This window comes from Pempheris klunzingeri, chromosome 10, assembly GCF_042242105.1.
Source record: "Pempheris klunzingeri isolate RE-2024b chromosome 10, fPemKlu1.hap1, whole genome shotgun sequence".
Taxonomy (NCBI): Eukaryota; Metazoa; Chordata; class Actinopteri; order Acropomatiformes; family Pempheridae; genus Pempheris; species Pempheris klunzingeri.
In genome coordinates, this window is record NC_092021.1 from 26,815,144 (window position 1) to 26,836,380 (window position 21,237).

The 21,237-nt window shown below is 44.8% G+C and overlaps 2 protein-coding genes across 3 annotated transcripts; one reads left to right on the plus strand and one right to left on the minus strand.

Annotated features, from left to right (window-relative positions):
* Positions 1 to 3,114: 3,114 nt before the first annotated feature.
* On the plus strand, positions 3,115 to 13,264 carry lmln (leishmanolysin-like (metallopeptidase M8 family)). 2 transcript variants are annotated; one of them, XM_070838102.1, is made up of 16 exons: positions 3,115 to 3,494; positions 4,418 to 4,521; positions 4,965 to 4,995; positions 5,152 to 5,234; positions 5,903 to 6,020; positions 7,401 to 7,579; positions 8,338 to 8,443; positions 8,639 to 8,733; positions 9,093 to 9,210; positions 10,142 to 10,249; positions 10,334 to 10,521; positions 11,120 to 11,252; positions 11,504 to 11,663; positions 12,099 to 12,229; positions 12,319 to 12,529; positions 13,145 to 13,264. In XM_070838102.1, the coding sequence occupies exons 1-16, from the start codon at positions 3,360 to 3,362 to the stop codon at positions 13,243 to 13,245; spliced, it is 2,001 nt and encodes a 666-aa protein (XP_070694203.1). In that variant the 5' UTR covers positions 3,115 to 3,359; the 3' UTR covers positions 13,246 to 13,264. The 2 variants fall into 2 exon arrangements, with proteins under 2 accessions (XP_070694203.1, XP_070694202.1); XM_070838101.1 differs by having other exon boundaries at positions 10,142 to 10,521.
* Positions 13,265 to 17,851: 4,587 nt separating this feature from the next.
* lacc1 (laccase (multicopper oxidoreductase) domain containing 1) lies at positions 17,852 to 21,008 on the minus strand. The gene is made up of 5 exons (XM_070837575.1): positions 20,285 to 21,008; positions 19,848 to 20,026; positions 18,932 to 19,097; positions 18,624 to 18,849; positions 17,852 to 18,206 (listed from the first exon to the last, which is right to left on the minus strand). The coding sequence occupies exons 1-5, from the start codon at positions 21,006 to 21,008 to the stop codon at positions 17,978 to 17,980; spliced, it is 1,524 nt and encodes a 507-aa protein (XP_070693676.1). The 3' UTR covers positions 17,852 to 17,977.
* Positions 21,009 to 21,237: the final 229 nt, after the last annotated feature.

Below are 21,237 nucleotides of genomic sequence, written 5' to 3' on the forward strand. Positions count from 1 at the left end.
AGTTTCTTGTTGTTTGTTGATAATTATTTATGTCTATTTGTGACCCCCCCGTCACAGATTATGGACATAATGTGAGTGATAAGATTGTTTAATTTGAAGTAATCTTAGCCAGTATTTTATAAGAAATAAAAGGCAAAAAGAAGAAATAAACCCCTCATCTCTCTGATTATTTTGGGACCCTTCACATTCACAGGAATAACAATAATTCAACATGTTGGGGACGTTAGAGTTTGATAATTCCTGTTGAACCTCCAGCGTCAGAGAGGAAACAGATGAAAGAGAAGTTGAAAACCACCAAACCGTCCACAACAATGTCTTAAAGAGGTGGGTTGGGTTTCGGAATGGGACGTGGCCTCCGACACGCCCGGGTTTACGACACACGACTGATTTTGTCATTCGGGTCTGAAAGCGTCAGAAACCACATCAGAGACGAAGGAAGTGGAGAGTGGAGCCGCTCTGAGCCGAACACACGACACAAACATCAAAACACCAACCTGAGACCAGACTTCAGATATTTACTCTGTACGACTCCTCAGACTACATACAGACATTTTGTGTCTCTGTGGTTGTTTTGTGTCTCTCTGTGGTTGTTTTGTCTCTGTGGTTGTTTTGTCTCTCTTTGTGGTTGTTTTGTGTCTGTAGTTGTTTTGTGTCTGTAGTTGTTTTGTGTCTCTCTGTGGTTGTTTTGTGCCTCTCTGTGGTTGTTTTGTGTCTCTCTGTGGTTGTTTTGTGTCTCTTTGGTTGTTTTGTGTCTCTGTGGTTGTTTTGTGTCTCTCTGTGGTTGTTTTGTGTCTCTCTGTGGTTGTTTTGTGTCTCTTTGGTTGTTTTGTGTCTCTGTGGTTGTTTTGTGTCTCTGTGGTTGTTTTGTGTCTCTCTGTGGTTGTTTTGTCTCTGTGGTTGTTTTGTGTCTCTCTGTGGTTGTTTTGTGTCTCTGTGGTTGTTTTGTCTCTGTGGTTGTTTTGTGTCTCTTTGTAGTTGTTTTGTCTCTGTGTGGTTGTTTTGTCTCTGTGGTTGTTTTGTCTCTGTGGTTGTTTTGTGTCTCTTTGGTTGTTTTGTGTCTCTGTGGTTGTTTTGTGTCTCTCTGTGGTTGTTTTGTGTCTCTGTGGTTGTTTTGTCTCTTTGGTTGTTTTGTGTCTCTGTGGTTGTTTTGTGTCTCTCTGTGGTTGTTTTGTGTCTCTGTGGTTGTTTTGTCTCTGTGGTTGTTTTGTGTCTCTCTGTGGTTGTTTTGTGTCTCTGTGGTTGTTTTGTGTCTCTTTGTAGTTGTTTTGTCTCTCTGTGGTTGTTTTGTCTCTGTGGTTGTTTTGTGTCTCTTTGTAGTTGTTTTGTCTCTCTGTGGTTGTTTTGTGTCTCTCTGTGGTTGTTTTGTGTCTCTCTGTGGTTGTCTTGTCTCTGTGGTTGTTTTGTGTCTCTGTGGTTGTTTTGTGTCTCTGTGGTTGTTTTGTCTCTGTGGTTGTTTTGTGTCTCTTTGTAGTTGTTTTGTCTCTCTGTGGTTGTTTTGTCTCTGTGGTTGTTTTGTGTCTCTCTGTGGTTGTTTTGTGTCTCTCTGTGGTTGTCTTGTCTCTGTGGTTGTTTTGTCTCTGTGGTTGTTTTGTGTCTCTTTGTAGTTGTTTTGTCTCTCTGTGGTTGTTTTGTCTCTGTGGTTGTTTTGTGTCTCTTTGTAGTTGTTTTGTCTCTCTGTGGTTGTTTTGTGTCTCTTTGTAGTTGTTTTGTGTCTCTCTGTGGTTGTTTTGTGTCTCTGTGGTTGTTTTGTGTCTCTTTGTGGTTGTTTTGTGTCTCTTTGTAGTCATTCAGAGCAGCTGGACTTTCTTCTTCTTCTGTCGTTCGTATATTTAAAGGCCAGTTTCTCACTATGAGCCAGAAGTCTCCATTAACAGACCCCCTCTTTGTTCTGAGGGTTTTCACTGTGGGGTTTGGTTGTTTATCATTCACAGCCTGATTTACATGATATTTTATTCCTTCCAACATGGTGAAAATGTATTTTTATGGCTATTGACAGTGTTTTCTGACTTATGCAACCATAAAATATCTCAACAAAATGAAACAAGAGGCTTGAATCAGCTTTATCCAATATTCAGATTTATTTTATGGAAGTGTCTGCAAATTGGTGTGTTTTTAATCAGACAATGCCTCATCTGCAAATTTAAACTAAAACTTCTGGAAACTTGTAAAACAAAAAATAATTGTGTTCATGTTAGTGAGAAGTTTCATGGTGATATCTGTTTGTTTACCTCATTCACCTGCAGGGTTTCGCCTTAACTTGACTGGAGGATCTTCTCCAACGACAGAGTGGACAGTTTGCACTTTCTGACCCGAGTGAACGAGGAAAGGATCAAAAGGAGGCTTCAGGTGATGAGACACAGAGCAGCCTTTCAGTCCTCCCTCCGCCTCACCCCAGACGGGGTCAGTATCCAGTCAAAGACGACCCTCCAGGGCTAATCACATTCAGCTCGTCTGACGGGGCAGCTAATCAGTTTTTGGTGTCTGGATGTCACAGAGCGTGGGAACCAACATCACATGGTCAGTGATGAAGAAGAAGAAGAAGAAGGAGAAGACGGTTAAAAAAGACACGTACTAGATCCAAAAATCACATTTTCCTCCTTTAAATTGTTGTCTGCAGTGCAAATACATGGTATTTCGTACGCTTTCCGACATTCAATTCAATTCAATATACTTTATTAATCCCCAAGGGGAAATTCCAATCCAATTCCACATACAACCAATCATAACCACACCAGGCACTAGCCACTGACAGGCTTAGACGGACAGCATCATGGAAAGGATCCCTACAGAGAGAGACCTGGAAGATCCTTTTGGTTTAACCACAAACAGCACACACACCAGACTACATTCACTAAAACAGGGAGTCCATTACTGCCTCACTGAGTTAGCTTGTTTGTGTAGAGACCTATTACTTTGATAAATATTGTTATATAATATTATATAAACATAAAACACGTTTTTAAATACATTTGTATTCAAACATTTGGGGCGCTCCCAAGCAGTGAGCGAGTCCTCTTGTTATTAGACGATCTTTGTAGTTGTGTTCAGGACATTCTCCTTTGAGTGAGTCCTCTTTGTCATAGACGATCTCCGGAGCGCCGGTGCTCTCCGCTCAGCTGACACCGAGCAGCAAACCGGGACCCGCCGCTGCTGTCAGCCACTGATTTTACCTTTTTACCGGCCGGTGCCACTGCCTCCGCTTCTATTCGGATTTAAACGTGTTTACGGTTTTCGCAGGATGGTAACATGTTCTGATTCACCCGGCAAGCGATGACCGAAACGAGCACCGAGGGGACCGGACCGGCGGAGGTTCTGTTGACGTCGGGCTGCCGAGCTCCGCTTGTCGGGCTGGTCGGAGGATGGAGCCGAGGCTGAGCGGGGATGGCAAGCCGTCCTTGTCCTGGTTCCTCGGCCCTGCCCTCGTCCTCTCCGTCCTGGCTGTCTCAGCGAGCTGCCACGGGACGTGCAAACACCGAGCCCCGGCTCCCGAGGAGGTGAGCCCCGGTCCGGTCACATCAGCCGAGCTAACCCGGCTAAGCTAGCTAACCAGCTAACCCGGCTACAGCACTATGGTAGCGGAGGGGCTAAGCTAGCTAGCATGTTAGCTGCGGTGGCTAATTAAAGTATATGTTTATACTGTTTGGTAACATAAATACTTTACTGTCACACTGTATGTGGACATTTATTTCTTGACATCTTCTAAAGCAAATTGCGGTTTATTTTTTTGACGTGAAATATTTACTTTGGGGCAACATCAAGTGTAAGAGTACTTTAGCATGTTCAGTTAGCTAGCTACCTCTATGAGATTTGCTGTACAGTTAGCCAGTAAGCTAACATGCTAACGAAAGGCTATGTCGCCACTCACAGGGTTTAATGTGTTTAATCACAAAAATACAGAATTTATCATGTCTGTCAGGCACATTAACACTGAACACAACAGTTCATTCATCAGCCTGACGGTTCAACCTTTAGCCTGCGTTCCCCTAGCAACAACAAAAATAACACTTCCGGACAGAGTCTTCAGAATAAAAGCACGACTCAACCTGACATTGAAAAAAGTTAAATTTAGCACTAAAATGCTCCGAAATGCACTGATGTGTTCTGTGAAATGATTATTTTTAGTGGTGAAAATTAATAACATAACTTATTTGATAATTTGTCTCAAACTGTATAATCAGTGCCTGAAAGAATTACAATAACAGTCATAGTTATCCCACAAAATACATCCCAAAGTCATTTCTAAATTATTTGTTGTAAAACATACATTCCTGAAAAGTTCTGTATGACGAGACAAGACTAAATTAGATTGGACAATATCTAATAGACCCCACTGATTTGAATGAGGAAGAAAGCTCGTCGTCGTAGAGAGCACACTGTTATACCGACAGGTGTAAACGTGGTTTTGTGTCATTCTTAGGTCGTCCATCATGTGTACCTGAAGCCTGAGCGCCTGACCAAGAGAAGCTCCCCCGACGACCTTCAGCTGAAGATAAAGATCATCTACGACTACAGTGTTGACCAGTGAGTCCTGCAGGACCGCATTCACTAACACAAACAGGAGAGAAGGATATGAATATGAGCTCAGGACCATCGCCACCACAGGCAGACACGTGGCAGTTAAAGGAGCACTCTGCTGTTTCTAACCCTGGTAAATGGTTGGTAGGTCAGTGGCTAAAACAAGCACTTTTATTGGACCTACTGTGATCAGGTGCAGTTGTCCCAAAGGATCACGTTGCAGCCCGTTTGGTGTCTGCTGGCTGAGGTGATCTACTGGACCAGTTCCAACACTTTGACTACCTACCAGTCACTCACACACCAGGATGTGGACACAGAGGACCCAGTTTGAAAAATAGCTGAGTTCTCCTTTAAAGCTGCAGTCTGAGATGTGATAGTTTATCTGTGACTTCAGTATGTAGGTGTAAGTGATGTTTTCTGTCTCTAGCGGATGTGCTCTCTCTCCACAGGCTTCCTGCAGACAAGAGGAGGCTGGTAAAGGTGAGTAACACCTGAGAACAGTTTGTATCTGTTGATAATGGACACCTATAAGAGAGGCTGTAGCACCTGTGAAGTCACCTGCAGACGTCTGAGTGGGCGTTTGGAAGGTTGGATTTGGGCCCACAGCTAACTGTCAGTGTGTGTGTGTGTCCACAGGATAAGCTGTTTCCTCAGGCCATCGATTACCTGCAGAGGGCCTTCAGTGTGAGGCGCAGGGTGGGACCAGTGCTGCTCAGCAGGTAGGTGGTCTGTCCCATCCCCATGGAGGGTCCACCACACAATGATCCTCATGCTAGAGCCACTCATTTAATGTGAGTGACTTTAAAGGTGAACTATTTAACATTCCTGTGTTAAACTCGAGACAGATCACGATTATTCAGTCCAGTTTTCTGTGTTCTGTCTGATGTTTTCGTATCGATGTGCTACTGAGACAACTGGCTTTTACCAGAAACAGCTGATTTATCACTCTCGTCAAACGCACCAGACTCCATTGACAAAAACAGTCATTTTAGCTCACAGAACACAGGAGCTGCTGGTTTGTTTGTGTTATTGTGTTTTATGGAAATGTTCTGGGTCTCTCTCTGTAGGGATTCTTTCCATGATGCTGTCACACACTTAGAATAACACTCTGAGCCTGTCAGTGGATCAAACAAGCTCTTTTAGTGGACCTACTGTGATCAGGTGCCGTTGTCCCAAAGGATCACGTTGCAGCCCATTTGGTGTCTGCTGGCTGAGGTGATCTACTGGACCAGTTCCAACACTTTGACTACCTACCAGTCACTCAGACACCAGGATGTGGAGGAGATAGATATTTAGAACTACAAGGATGGCTGCCACACATTGCGGCGCATCATTCAAAATTAGTTCACTAAATGAATTAATGTGCTTGTTGTCTCTGTTGCCTCAGACAATGTGCAACCAACCAGTACCTGAGAAAGAGAGATGACCCTCATCGCTACTGTGAGGACGCCTGTGCCAACGTCACCCGGTGTGGCCCCGTCGTCGTGCCACAGCATCACCTGCAGGTCAGAAATGCCACAAATAAATGTTATTGTAATAAGAAACATAAATAAAAACAATTGCTTTTACGTTTCTAGCTTGGGCTAAATATTCACTGATATCAACAGACATGTCCTGCTGGTGGGTGTAAGTGTGGAACAGATGTCTCCAAGTGCTTAAGACAATAACAAGAATTGTTTATCATGGGTCAGTTGGATTTTAGGGATAAAAAGTAAACACAAAAACTAAAGGAGACCTAAGATTGATCCCTGGGGGACACCACCAACGATCAGGATTTTTTCATGGTGCTCAGAGACACCAGAGTGATTTACTGTCTGTAAAGCAGGCCTGAGGTAAGGAGGACTGATTAAGACAACAAGGCAGCAGGTGGTGAGATGGACCCATGGAGGGATTAAAGGGCAGGGTGGAGGGTTGAAAGGATAGAAGAAGGTTATTGTCTCAATGTTAATCTCATTATTGTCATCGTAGACGCTGGACAGGAGCTAATTATAGTGCTGCCACCTCTCCTGCTGATGCTGCCAAACGTGAGGCTCAACACCCAAAATGGAGTTAAACATCTCATCAGAAAGGAGAGACAGGGGTTACAAAGGGTTGGGGCGCTTCTGGAAATTGGGGGTGCATGATCAGTGATGGGCAAGGGGATGTACAGCATGAAAATTTCCATTTAATTAACACCTGAAAGTATCAATTCCTGCAATATAGAGTCTTCAATTATGTCCAGTAAAGCTTTTCTTTCAGTATAAAGCTTGTTTAATATTATTAACATAAATGATCATATTTTCATTGTGTTCTTCTATTGTTCTAGTTTCAGCAGTGACTGCATGTCTCAGTGACATAATGCAGATATTTCATAGTTTGTCAAGACAAATTACAAAGCTACTTAACTCACCTGTACTTATTTCGACGCAAAACCAAGTTTTTGTTATTTGTGACTGATTCAACATCATCATGTGCACTTGAACTTAACACGAAATCCTAAAAAACAGTAACTCCATACCCTTAAAAATGAACTGTATATCTTAAAAAAGTAACCCTTCATTCTAAAAAAAAAAAAGTAGTCGTAAATGCTAAAAAAGTAACCATAACCCTGAAAAAAGGAGCTTTAGAGTATCTAAAACCCCTAAAAAGAGTAATGCTAAACTCCAAAAAGTAACTGTACATACTAAGAAATTAACCCTAAACCCTAAAAAAAGCCCCTGGCGCCTATGCAAAGCCATCATATAGAGCCGCTGGACCAGAATCATTAGGATCAACAGGTGGATAAAACGGTGAATCGTCTGAGTAGAAGCGAACTGACGTCCTCTGCAGCTCATCATGATCCTTCTTACAGATTATTATAGAAAGACGTCCTTTGCTCACTCTCCTCTGGTGTACTTCTCTCATAGCAATGTAAGGTGTGCAGTGAATCGGGGAAGTCTTGCGGCCCCGTTGGGCCCCCAGATGGCCCCGGAGTGGAGGGGTCCGACTTCGTGCTCTACGTCAGCGGCGTCACCACGGAGCGCTGTGGGCAGGAGAACATAGTGGCCTACGCCGCCTACTGCCAGCTGGAGGCAGAGCTGGACAGGTGGGGAGGGACGGCGCATTTAGACGCCATGTTGTCATAGTTTACATTTCTTTTTTTTTTTGTATTTTATTGTTAATATGTAAACAAACTCTGGCTTTTACAAAATCAAGATGGCATCAAAGGACAAATAAATCAGAGGCTGAGCAGAAAGTAATAAATATAATGAAAATAATTGTGTTATTATTACTTCTTTATCTTTATTTATCTGTATGTTTTGGTGAATTTCCAGGCCTTGTTTGGTTTTTATATGTTTCAGTGCTTATTCATGAAGACGGTGGTCTGGTATTAATAAATTGTTCAGCCATAATAATCTGGATATTGTACACCAGTTCCCTGTTTTTATCCTCCATATAACTCCAAATTTATTATTCAACACTCAACTATACACGTCATTTGAGTATATTCAGTATGATTAATGTAAATGTGTGCTGTTTTAATATGTTAATGACATCAAGATGCACTTAATTACACTTAAATACATACTTTTTTTTTTCTTACTATTTTACTTTTAAAATATTCTAAAATACTGTATGTATATATACATATATATACATATATAAACACACACACACACACACACATATATATATATAATTAACTAATGTATTTCTAATAGATTAAGCCAATATTGTGAATATATATATACAATATTATACATTTTTTCACATTACATTAACATTAGTGTGCTTGCAGTATTTACACTGTGTGTGTGTGTGTGTGTGTGTGTGTGTGTGTGTGTGTGTGTGTGTGTCCTGTAGACCTATAGCAGGCTACGCCAACCTGTGCCCTGCGATGATCTCGTCTCAGCCTCAGGAGTTTGAAGGGATGCTGTCCACCGTCAAACATGAGATCATCCACGCTCTGGTCAGTTCAGCACACTTTTACTCTCCTGTCAGACTTCATGCAGGGTTCAGCTGAAAAAGTCATTCCTGACAGCTTCCTCCATTTTGGAGCCTCTGGCTTTAGTTTAGCTAGCTTTAATTTTCTCGTAAATTTGTTTCTTTAATCTCAGAATATTTAAGTTTTTTTCTCGTCTTCTGTTCCTCTTTTGTCCACCAGGGGTTTTCAGCGGGTCTGTTTGCCTTCTACCACGACGATGAGGGCAAACCTCTGACTCCTCGCTTCGCCAGCGGCCTTCCTGCCTTCAACGAGAGGTCAGTCCAGCATGAGTCAAACACACATTCAGACAAACAGGAAGTCTACAGTTTACTGTGAGACCAGGGCTCACTTATAAATTTAATTATCCTTAAGTTTAACTCAAGTGTTTTTAAACTGCTAAAATGACTGTTTTTGTCAGTGGAGTTTGGTGTGTTTCCATGATGCTGTCACACACTTAGAATAACACTCTGAGCCTGTCGGTGGCTAAAACACCAGAGTTACCCTTTAATCATAATAAACACTCTGAGCGCCTCCTGGTCGTTTAGACACCAGCATGTGAACAAATACAGCCCAGGTTTAAAAACAGCGCAGTCCTCCTTTAAGAGGCTCTGGTGTCAAACTGTGTGTGTTCCAGTCTGGGTCTGTACCAGTGGAGCGAGGCGGTGATCAGGAGGGTCAGCAGGCTGTGGGACATCAGAGGAGGCGTGATGGTCCGACACCAAGTCCACGTCCTCGTCACTCCCCGAGTTGTGGTGAGAAACATCAGCACGTTGACAGAAGTGGATTCATCAGTGAGGCAGAGAGTTTTTTACTGCATGTTCTTAAGACTCGTTGGTTGAAGACTAGTTCAGAAAATTAATCTGCAGCTGTTTTTATTCATCGATTCACTGTTTCCAGCTTCTGAGACGTTTGAGGATTTGCTGCTTTTCTTTGTCAGACACGATGTTAAACTGAATGTCTCTGCGTTTTGGACAAAACAAGACATTTGAAGATGTGAGAAATTAATTTCTAATGATTCATAAATTTACAGCAGTGTATTCCAGCCATTGTATTACATTAGGGTGATGTCCCGAGGAAAGAATCTGATCAAAGTTACTAATTTATGAAGAGAAAAATCTGAAAAATATAAATAAAACAGGGCTGAAATCAGAGTAGTTCCTCATCGCTAAATCTGACTGCAGGCAGAAAACAGGGTGTGATTAAAAATCATCTTTTTTCTCTTCAATCTGTGAATTTAATCTCAGAGAATTTCAGGTTTTTTTTGCAGATTTATAAATTTATAATCTAAGAATATTCATTATGTTCTCCTATAAATTTGTGGGTTTTTTGTAAAGTTACTACTTGAATCTCTTCATGAATTTAAGGCATTAATCTCAGTGGATATTCAAGTGCTGTTGTTTTTTTTGGAAATTCGTGACATTAATCTCACAGAAAACAGTTTTTTTCATACATTTGTGAGTTTAATCTCAAAGAATATCAGAGGTTTTTACTTGTACATTTGTTACTTTAATCTTATGCAATTTTCTGGGACATTTCTGACTTTGATTTTACAGAATATGACTTTTCTCTCATAAAATTGTAAATCATAAAATGTGTTCCTAATAACTGATGAGGCTGCAGCATGATAGTGGAGTTGTTCTGTCGGTTGTTGTCGGACTGTGACGGAGCTGACTGTGGTTCCAGGAGGAGGCCCGGAGGCACTTTAACTGTCCGATCCTGGAGGGGATGGAGCTGGAAAACCAGGGAGGGACGGGCACCGAGCTGAACCACTGGGAGAAGAGGCTGCTGGAGGTAACCTGTCTCTCTCCACCTGTCTGTCTGCCAACTATTCGGGTTTCTCCTCCTGGCTGTGATGCTTTTCTCCTCCTCTCTCAGAACGAGGCGATGACGGGCTCCCACACCCAGAACCGGGTGTTTTCCCGGCTGACGCTGGCCATCATGGAGGACAGCGGCTGGTACCGAGCCAACTACAGCCTGGCTCAGAGGCTGGACTGGGGCCGCGGCCTCGGCTGCGACTTCGTCATGAAGAGCTGCAAGTTCTGGATGGACAGACAGAGACAGAGGTCAGAGGTCACAATAAGACTCTTACACTCCTTAGATGTTTTTACGGTTGGCTCCTGGAGACCAGATTTATTGAATTTCACAAAATCTGGCGTTTTTAAACCTGGTCCCTTAAATTGCTCTCTTCAAACACACCAGACTCCATTCACAAAAACAGAATTTTTACCTCAGGGAAAAGAGGAGCTGCTGGTCTAGTTGTTTTGACTTATGTTTTTTTAGCACATTAGTTTGAATCTGAACCAACTCTTTAAAACACAGAGTCATATAATAACACAAGCAAACCAACTGATCAAAGCAGCAGCAGAGCAGCAGCTCCTGTGTCCTGTTCTCTAAAATCCCTGTTTTAGTGAATGTAGTCTGGTGTGTGTGCTGTTTGTGGTTAAACCAGAAGGATCTTCCAGGTCTCTCTCTGTAGGGATCCTTTCCATGATGCTGTCACACACTTAGAATAACACTCTGAGCCTGTCAGTGGATCAAACAAGCTCTTTCATCACAGTAACCAGTTTGTCTTTAACTTCTAAACCAACATAAATGAACTATGACTCCAGAACCGTCCGTCCGTCCTGACCGATGGCGTCTGTGATGTGTTTGTCTCTGCAGACGACATCCTGTGACTCCGTACTGCGACACAGTGCGAGCTTCTCCTCTGCAGCTGACCTGCAGACAGGACCAGCTGGCCGTGGCCGTCTGCAACCTGCAGAAATACCCACAGGAGCTGCCGCTGGAGTACCAGGTACGCTGCACCAGGTCACCTGCTGGAGAGACGACGAAATGTCAGAAAATAGTGAAAAATGGTCCCAAAGTCTCAAAAATCTGGAGTCCAAGTGCTAAAAATACTGAATTCACAGCCAGTTACTGTGAATATTCTCACATTTCAGGAGCTGGAACTAATTAATGTTTGAGAATTTATTTTGAAAATTAACTTTAATTAACTAATTAATCTGAACGATGTTGAAACTACTGCATGTGCTGTGTGTGTGTCAGTACTTTGAGAGGATCCCGGACGTGTCAGACGACCAGGTGGCGTTCTTCGGCGGCGCCGTGGAGATCGCTGATTACTGTCCCTTCAGTCAGGAGTTCAGTTGGCACCTCAGTGGAGAATATCAGAGGAACTCCTACTGCAGAGTGTCAGCGAATCAGCCAGGTAACACACACACACACACCATTAAAGGGACAGTCTGTATTAAGTGGACGCTGTATTTAGAGTATTTTCATCACTTTCTGACGGGGAACTGAAGCCATTGTCAAAGCCACCAAACTCCATTCACAAAAACAGTAATTCTAAATTGCAGCACTCAGAAGTTGCTGGTCTACCGCTGCCTTCATCGGTTAGTTTCTTTGTGCCGTCATGTGACTTTGGTGTTGAAACACGTTAGTTCAGATCTGAAATGAAATGTTAAAACACCAAAGTCACAGCAACTAGACCCACGACCCTCTGTGTTCTGCAAGGTAAAATAACCGATTTTGTCAATGGAGTCTGGTGGCTTTGAAGGAGGATTTAATTCATTATGATTAATTTATTTCACATGAATATTTTAAAAACAATTAACTGTGTGTGTGTGTGTGTGTGTGTGTGTAGACTGGTGGAGGAACTACGGAGCGGAGCAGTACGGACCGGACTCGGTGTGTCTGTACCAGAAGTCGGCCTTCGTCATGGAGCAGTGCACCAGGAAGATGACGTATCCTGACTGGGGCTCCGGATGCTACAAGGTGCCGTTGGCGGTTTGATTCCTTCGCCGTCTGCAACACGGATGGGTCTACGGTGGTTATTAAAACGCTGTGTGTGTGTGTGTGTCCAGGTGCGGTGCTCAGCTCAGGGCCTGGTGGTGTACGTTCAGGACCGCTCCTTCCCCTGCGTCCGTAAAGGTCAGCTGCTGAGCGTCAGCGTGCGGGTCAACGACTGGGTCTACAACGGCGTCCTGATCTGCCCCGCCTGCACCGACTTCTGTGACGATTGCCCCCTCCCCCACCAACTCCCACCCATCAACACCTCCAGGAGTAACCCCATTGGTCAGTGTCACCTGTCCTCACTGGACACACACACACACACACACACACACACACACACACACAGGAGAACTCCAGTATTTTTAAACCTGGGCCCTATTTTTACAGCCGTTATAGTCTCTGCAAACACACCAGACTCCATTGACAAAAACAGTGATTTTAGCTCACAGAACACAGGAGCTGCTGGTCTGCTGCTGCTGCCTCCATCAGTTAGTGTGTTTGTGCTGATGTGTGTTACACAATTATTGTGTTGGATCTGATTTAACCATTTCAACCAACCACCACAGCAAAGTCACAAAATAACACAAACACACTGACTGATGGAGGCAGCAGCAGAGCAGTAGCTCCTGTGTTCTGTGAGCTAAAATTACTGTTTTTGTCAATGGAGTCTGGTGTTATGTTCTTACGGTGTTTGTTCTTATTACTGTTTTTCTATTTATCTTCTTATCTTGTGTGTGTGTGTGTGTGTGTGTGTGTGTGTGTGTGTGTGTGTGTGTGTGTGTGTGTGTGTGTGTGTGTGTGTGTGTGTGTGTGTGTGTGTGTGTGTGTGTGTGTGTGTGTGTGTGTGTGTGTGTGTGTGTGTGTGTGTGTGTGTGTGTGTGTGTGTGTGTGTTTCAGACCCGTGCTCCAGCTCTCCTGGTCTCGCCATCACTCTGTGGCTGCTGCTGCTCAACCTGCTCCCCCTGGTGGCCGGACTGCTGCTCTGCACCTGCAGCTGATAAAACACACACACACACACACACACACACACACACACACACACGGGTAGCTGAACATTTACTGACCACTCATCTGTCGCCCTCTGGGGGCGGCGGCTGCACACTTCCTCCTCATCCTCGGTTTCCTTTTCTTCCTCTCGCTCTTCCTCCTCTTCCTCATTCCTGAGTTCTTCTCCTCCGCCGCTCCTTCCTCAGGACCTCCGCTCTTCATTCCTAAATCGACTGCGTCCCTCAGATCCAGCTGGACACGTCGGCTGTTTCATCGCTTTGAATTTCTCACTTCCTGCTGCAGCGACCGGAGAAGCCGATTGGCTGAAGGAAGGTCACATGGTGCTGATTTAAAGCCCGTTTCTCCGTCGCTGCCGCCGCCTCCGATCGACCGTGAACTCACACCAGGAGGAAACGTGGTGCTCACAGACAGGAAGTGGACCGCCTCCACTTTGGAGGGGCGTTCATGAAGATTTAGGATTAAAAACACAGAAGAACTCTTTTTAAAAATCATGCTTTTAATCTGAAGGATGAGTGTACTTCCTGTGACGCCCCTGCAGCCTGGAGGAAACAGTTTTTAAAAGCTAAGAGGATCTTTTCCCCATGAAGGGAACATAAGTGTGACACTTTGATGCTTCTCCTGTTTTCAGAGGAGAAACTGGTTTGTTTCTTTGTGACTGAGGGATGAAGCAGGTCGCCACCTTCACTTTAGTTTCCTGCTTGACAAACAGCAGCAGGCTTTAGGGGTCAAAGGTCAACTCGGCTCAGATTTCTCAGCATTCAGTTTAATGTGTGTGTGTGGAGTCGGGCTGACCCTGACCGTTGCCATGGTAACCATCGTCCTCATCGTCGCCTCCGAATGATCCTCCGAACGTCTTCTCTTCATCCATAATGATTCTGATCGGCTGCTTCGTCTCAGTCTGGTCACAAACAGACGAACGTGACGGTGAACTGATTTCACCGCTGCTACATCGTCAAAAGGCAAAGAAGACAAACTAACTTTAACTAGCATTAACTAGCATTAACTAACTTTAACTAGCATTAACTAGCATTAACTAACTTTAACTAACTTTAACTAGCATTAACTAACTTTAACTAGCTCACAACTAAAGTACTTCAGTATTAGCGACAGTCTGTAACTGGGCTGATGGCTGTTCCTGAATCAGTGCAGCAGTTAGCAGGCTAGCTCGCTAACAGCATCACTAATCAGTATTACAGTGTTAGAATAGGCACCTTCACAGTGACACACATCCTTTTTATTATTATTATTTAATATGTAGCTCATAACTTAAGTATGTCACAACATTAGACAGTAAGTGTGCTGTTCCTCAGGTTAAATCAGTGTTAGCAGGTGTCGCTGCACTGATGGAGGTGGTTTAATGAGGAACAGCGACAACACGGTGACATACTTTAGTTATGAGCCACATATCAAGTGATGATAATTAGAGGAAGTGTGTCACTGTGAACGTTCGGCCTCATGAACGTTTGTCTACTTTGTCTTTTCCTTCAGTTTAGTTTTCCTTTAGACTAATTAGTTACCCCATAAGTAATCAATGACAATGTCCTCCAGAGGTCACAGACGCTGAAATGAAGCAAACTGGTCTCTCACCTCGTGTCTCATGTCCACCTGCTCACCGTTCATACCTGTGATCTGCAGGTGTTTGGCCTCAGTCACATGACCAGGTGGACTGAAGAGGAAGAATAAGCCATGTGCACATGAGGGGAAACCCTGCAGCTGTCAATCATTGACCGCTGTCGACTTTTGGACACTAACCCTGAATAAGCCATAGGAAGCCTGAGGAAGAGGAGGAGGATGATGATGAAGAAGGGTAACGCTGGAAAAGTTCAATGCAAAGACTTGACAAAACAAAGAAGCAAAAGTCGCTCCAGATCAACTGAAGTCACTTCTGTTAACTCCCCTGTTTCTACCCATGATCCTCTCTGTCCTCATCCTGGTGTCTGAGTGACTGGTAGGTAGTAAAAGTGTTGGAACTGGTCCAGTAGATCACCTCAGCCAGCAGCCACCAAACGGGCTGCAATGGCTGCAACGTGATCCTTTGGGACAACTGCACCAGACTCCATTCACAAAATCAGGGATTTTAGCTCCCAGAACACAGGAGCTGCTGGTCTGCTGCCTGGTGTTTTACACTCAGTAACTGAAACTAACTGACGGAGGCGACGGCTCACCGGCAGCTCCTGTGGCTCACCAGCAGCTCCTGTGGCTCACCGGCAGCTCCTGTGGCTCACCGGCAGCTCCCGTGGGTCACCGGCAGCTCCCCTGGGTCACCAGCACAGTAAACTGGTTCCAGAGTGGCACCGACACCTGATTGGTCCAGAACCAGGAGGCTTTGGTTACAGCAGCCAAGCGAGACCAGCTAATACCTGTTTGGTAATTAACTTTCCTCTCGATCAGTCAGGACGAGCAGTGCGGTCGTGTTTGGGCGCCAAGAGCCACACGTGTGAAGAGGCGACGCAGTGCTGGAGGTTTGCGTTGGGGAAGAACAGACGTCTACAGTGACGTGACGAGTTGGAGAAGCAAAGTGATTCGTGGAGGGTTTTTAAGGGTTAAACCAAGAGAACCAGAACCAGGTCTGTGTTAGTTAATCAGAGGGGGGGGTTCATCAGTCAGATCAGTTTGATGGTCAGAATAACCGGAAAAAAGCTCCAGAAAAACCAAGAGGATCTTTGAGTTGGGGCGGTGGTGTCACACGTGGCGTTTCCATGGCAACACTGGAGCTTTATTAACGCTGTTTGTCACTTTAAATGTTGAGTTTCGTTCCAGATGCTTTTGTTTTTGTTGGTTTTCAACTGAAACTCTTCCTCTGTTGTACTTTTAGTGAAGCTCGTTACTTAAAGGGCAACTCTGGTGTTTTTAAACCTGAGTGGTTGTATCGCTGACACACCAGACTCCATTCACAAAAACAGCGATTTTAGCTCACAGAACACACACAGTGTTTGTGTCACTGTGAATTTACCTCTTTAAAACAGCAAAGTCGCGCGTTCTTTTTCTGGTTCCTGAAGATATAAAACTGGTCCAGGTTTGAAAATACTGGAGTTATGCTTTAATATATGTAATTTAAAGATGAAACTCTGAACTGGCCTTAAAGTTGAAGGACTTTTGTGTTTGGCTGCGTTGAAATGAAGAAAAAACAATGACTGAGTGACTTTTATTTATTTATTGAAAGTGTTTCTGTTTAAACTCAAACCAAAGGAGCTGCTGGTTTGTTTGACACAGATGGAAATCTAATTATTGTTATTATTTATAGGACAGAGCTGGTGGAGCTTGGTGTCATTCCTGCTAGTTTTATCACTTTTAAAGGGGTTTTCACCCAAAACATGAGATTCTCTTTTTTTGTTATTAGGATGTTTACTGTGACGACGTTGCACTGAGTTGATGATTTTGTTTTAAATAAAATGTTAAAGTTTAGTGGAAACTCAAGATGTTTCTCCAGAAACACTTTTCTTTACTCAGTTCATCTTTGTCTTCATTTAACTTTACTTTTTGAAAAAGGGCTCCTTTTTACAGACAAACCAAGACTCATTTGTCTATTGAAATAAATTCTGTCTGTATCCCGGAAACATCTGTGTTCTGTCTTGTTTAAAACGGTTAAATAATCAAATATATTGGATATATTCAACATTTTAGACAGCCGTTATATCGCTCTCTTCAAAAACACCAGACTCCATTGACAAAAACAGTGATTTTAGTTCACAGAACACAGGAGCTGCTGCTCTGCTGCTGCCTCCATCAGTCAGTGTGTTTGTGTTGTTGTATGACTTTGGTGTTTTAAAGGTTTAGTTCAGATTCAAAATAATATTTGTGTAACACACACAGACTGACTGATGGAGGCAGCAGCAGACCAGCAGCTCCTGTGTCCTGTCAGCTAAAATCCCTGTTTTTGTCAATGGAGTCTGGTGTGTTTGCGTACGTATTAAACCAAAGGGACTAAATGTCCTCTGACTTTTGATGGCAGATAAAGTTAGTTTCTGGCATCATAATTCTAGTGAAGGTTTTCTGTTATTCTGACCAATGACGCTGTAACAGTTCAGAAGTCGTCTTATTTATTTGGAGAGTTCAGAGTTTTAACCGCAGAAACACTTGAATGAACACACAGCGGCCATCTTTCCCACGTCTCCAGCCTGCACCTGAACTCCTCATTACAGCCACATTAACGCCAGCTGCTGATTTTTATTTGGTCCCGTTAGAAATAAAATCCACTCAGTCGGAACTGAAACAGCAGTTAACATTTATTTTACATTAAAATTAATATGTGGTAAAATGCAGCAGGACAGAAAACACTAATTGTGATGAAGATGAAGCTGTTAATATTCATCACGAGAGCTCCTAAATATTTCACTTTGATTTATAAAATCAGAATAAAATAATGTGAAGTTTTCATGGAAAAGCAGGATTTTACTGTTCTGGATTCATCTGTTTATTATTTTCTCCATCAATTATTAGAATTCAGTTTACTGACATTTAAAACTACAACATGAAAAATGACATCAGGATTATTATTATTATTATTATTATTATCGGGGGTGAATTAAGATGGTTAACACACAAAAAACCATATAGATCATGAACCTCAAAATTATTAAAGAAACATTCAAATGATTCAGATACATAAAAATCTTCTATAAAAAATACTTGGATTATTAAAATATTATATTTTTCTCTCATTTTAGAAACTTAAAGATCTGAATGTGTGAAACTGAAGCTGTCAGATACAGAACAAGTACTTCACATGTGATCTGTCTCAGGTGTTTCTACCTGGGGCTTCCTATCAGACGGCCCCCCCGGCTCCCTGATCCACAGGAAGCCCACCTGGGTGCCGAAGTTGGGTCCGTCTCTGACGTGGGAGAAGAAGGCCTCGGGGTGGCAGGAGGTGCAGGGCGTCACGCAGGGACGCTCCGTCACCGAGTCGTCGTGGATGTTCTCAGGCCGCACGCCACCGTTCTGGAGGAGAACTCTGGGGAGGGACGATTGGTTCGGTTAGGAGTCACGTATATATCATGTAAGATCCTTTTTGTCTAACCAGAAACCATTAATCACCAGACTCCATTGACAAAATGAGTCATTTTAGCTCACAGAACACAGGAGCTGCTGCCTCCATCAGTTTGTCTGTTTGTGTTGTTTTGTGACTTTGGTGTTTTGAAGAGTTTCTTCAGATCCAACATGATATTTGTGCAACACACTGTAACACAAGAAACTACGAGATCAAGGCAGCAGCTCCTGTGTCCTGTTCTCTAAAACCCCTGTTTTAGTGAATGTAGTCTGGTGTGTGTGCTGTTTGTGGTTAAACCAAAAGGATCTTCCAGGTCTCTCTCTGTAGGGATCCTTTCCATGATGCTGTCACACACTTAGAACAACAGTTTCCAGGTGCTACCTGTTGGCGAGGCGGATGTTGACGTGCGGTCTGGTGGACTCTGGATCAGGGACACAGTCTGGGTGGATGCTCTGGAAGAGCAGCGCCTGATTCTTCTCCAGCGTGAAACAACACGCCCCCACCGACGGGCCCACGGCCACCACGATGTCGCTCACCTGGCAACCAAACTCCCTCACCATGGCCTCCACCGTCGCCATAGCAACGCCCATCAGGGTTCCTTTATAGCCTGAAGGACCAGAGGTGGAGCGTGAGCACGAGTCAGAACATACAGTGACACTCTCTATGATGAGAACCAGCGGAGCGTCCACCTGCGTGAGCGGCTCCGATGACCTTTGACCCCGGGTCGGCGAACAGGATCGGCATACAGTCGGCTCCCGGAGCTGCTAAGACCAGCCCCGTCTGATTGGTTACCACGGCGTCGTAGCTCGGCGGCTCCGCTTTCCCCACGACCCAAACATCTCTGCCGTGGTCCACCTGCAGGAGACAAGTTCACACGTCAGAGAGGCTAACCGCAAACAGTTATATCGCTCTCTTCAAACACACCAGACTCCATTCATAAAAACAGTGATTTTAGCTCACAGAATGCAGGAGCTGCTGGTCTGCTGCTGCCTCCATTGATTGGTTTGTTTGTGTGATTGTGTGTTACACAGACATTGTGTTGTGGATCTGAGGCACCATCTTAAAACACCAAAGTCCCACAATGAAACAAACACACTGACTGATGGAGGCAGCAGCAGGGCAGCAGCTCCTGTGTCCTGTTCTCTAAAATCCCTGTTTTAGTGAATGTAGTCTGGTGTGTGTGCTGTTTGTGGTTAAACCAAAAGGATCTTCCAGGTCTCTCTCTGTAGGGATACTTTCCATCATGCTGTCACACACTTAGAATAACACTCTGAGCCTGTCACAGTTTCCTACAGCCACGTGTGATGCCACCAGGTGTCCCAAAACTCATTTCACATCATGTTAAGACACAAAAAGCAGCAAATCTTCATATTGGAGAAGCTTAAAAATTTAAATAATGAATCAGTTATGAAAATATCTCCATCTTCATCTCTTCTGTCTTTTTTGTAACTTCTTACATGAAAAGTTATTTATATCACATTGTGCCACAAGTCTTTTCCTCATGTTGTACGAGCCAGTGGCCACTAGGGGGCAGTACACACATGGCTGACGGGGGGGGGGGGGGGGGCTCCTGTCTGCTGAGTGTCTGGTTCTCCTGTGATGTACCTTGACCATGAGTAGAGGCCGAGGGTGGAAACCGGCGTGGACGGCCAGCCGGCGCCTGTTCTCCAGCACCACGGCGCCGGGGTCCCTCCGCCTGCTGCTGCAGAACAGGTTCAGGGAGGAGAGGGTGGGGAGGTAGGAGACACCACCTGTCCGGGTGCTGAAGCCGTGACCGAAACAGTCTGACAGACACACCAGGTGATGAGTACAGGTGTGATACACTCAAACCAATCAGCCAGTCTGACTCAACCCTACATACATGAGTGAAGTTTGTAGTGAGTTATTCCTCTCATCTCATCAGTGACAGATCATATATATATTTATATATACACACACACACACACACACACACACACACACACACACACACACACACACACACACACATATATATATATATTTATAGATATTTATAGATATTTATAGATCTCTAAACCGACCTGGGATCAGGGGGGACTGCAGGGTTGTCATCTCTCCTCTCACCGCAGGAAGCTGCTGCAGGAAGGAGGACACATCTTCTTCTTCTTCTTCACCACCTTCTTCTTCTTCGTGGACTCCTGCACCAGGTGAGTCGGGGTGGGCGGGGCCTGCTAGGCTCGGACAGGTGAGGCAGTGCTCGGTGGTCAGCCGGTAGTCGAAGGTGTAAGCGGCCGTGAAGAGCAGCCTCTGGTAGGCGCGCAGCACCGCGCGGCCCCGCGGGGACGTGAGGACCCGGACGGAGGTCAGGTCCAGGTCGTCCAGGCTCCGCTTGAACCGGAACAAACACTCCGCCGTGGAGCCGCCGGTCAGCTCGTGCGGCTCCCGTCCGCACGAGCCGGGGGGCGCGCGTGTCAGAGAGGCGTCCTCCCCCCGGTGCTTCCCGCGCAGCAGGAAGAGCTGCGGGGCCGATGCGGGGTTTGCTGCAGCTTCCTCCGGCAGCACAGAGCCGCCGGGACCCGCAGGGCGGCAGCAGCCGTGGAGCAGGTCCAGCAGGACGGCCTCACACATGGCGGACTGACGCGGACTGGAGGAGAGAGCGTGAGGCAGCCGGAGCCTCCACTTCCTGGCCGGCCTCCCGCAGCCCGGCTCCGCCCCCTCTGGAAAGCCCTGACCCGGCCTGGAAACTCTGCTGCGGCCCGCTTCCTCCAGCTGAGCACGGAGCCCCCGGGGCCCCCCAGGGGTCATTCAGGGTAGAGATCACACACACAGCACGGTCACACGGTGATCACACTGATCACACTGATCACACTGACCACGCTGATCACACACTGATCACACTGATCACACACTGATCACACTGATCACACTGATCACACTGATCACACTGACCACACTGACCACACTGATCACTGTCTCTGTGGTGGTTCTGTATTGATCATCCTAATCAATCACTGATAATAATAATAACAATTAT

Bases quoted from the DNA above. Each gene is read 5' to 3' on its own strand.
- lacc1 (XM_070837575.1), bottom strand. From the start codon at position 21,008: ATGACCCCTGGGGGGCCCCGGGGGCTCCGTGCTCAGCTGGAGGAAGCG. The intron at 20,027-20,284 runs GTCGGTTTAGAG...TGTGTCTGTCAG, and splicing joins GCAGTCCCCCCTGATCCCAG to ACTGTTTCGGTCACGGCTTC. The intron at 18,850-18,931 runs GTGGACGCTCCG...CTGGTCCTTCAG, and splicing joins CATCGGAGCCGCTCACGCAG to GCTATAAAGGAACCCTGATG.
- lmln (XM_070838101.1), top strand. From the start codon at position 3,360: ATGGAGCCGAGGCTGAGCGGGGATGGCAAGCCGTCCTTGTCCTGGTTC. The intron at 4,522-4,964 runs GTGAGTCCTGCA...CTCTCTCCACAG, and splicing joins TACGACTACAGTGTTGACCA to GCTTCCTGCAGACAAGAGGA. The intron at 10,522-11,119 runs GTCAGAGGTCAC...TTGTCTCTGCAG, and splicing joins ATGGACAGACAGAGACAGAG to ACGACATCCTGTGACTCCGT.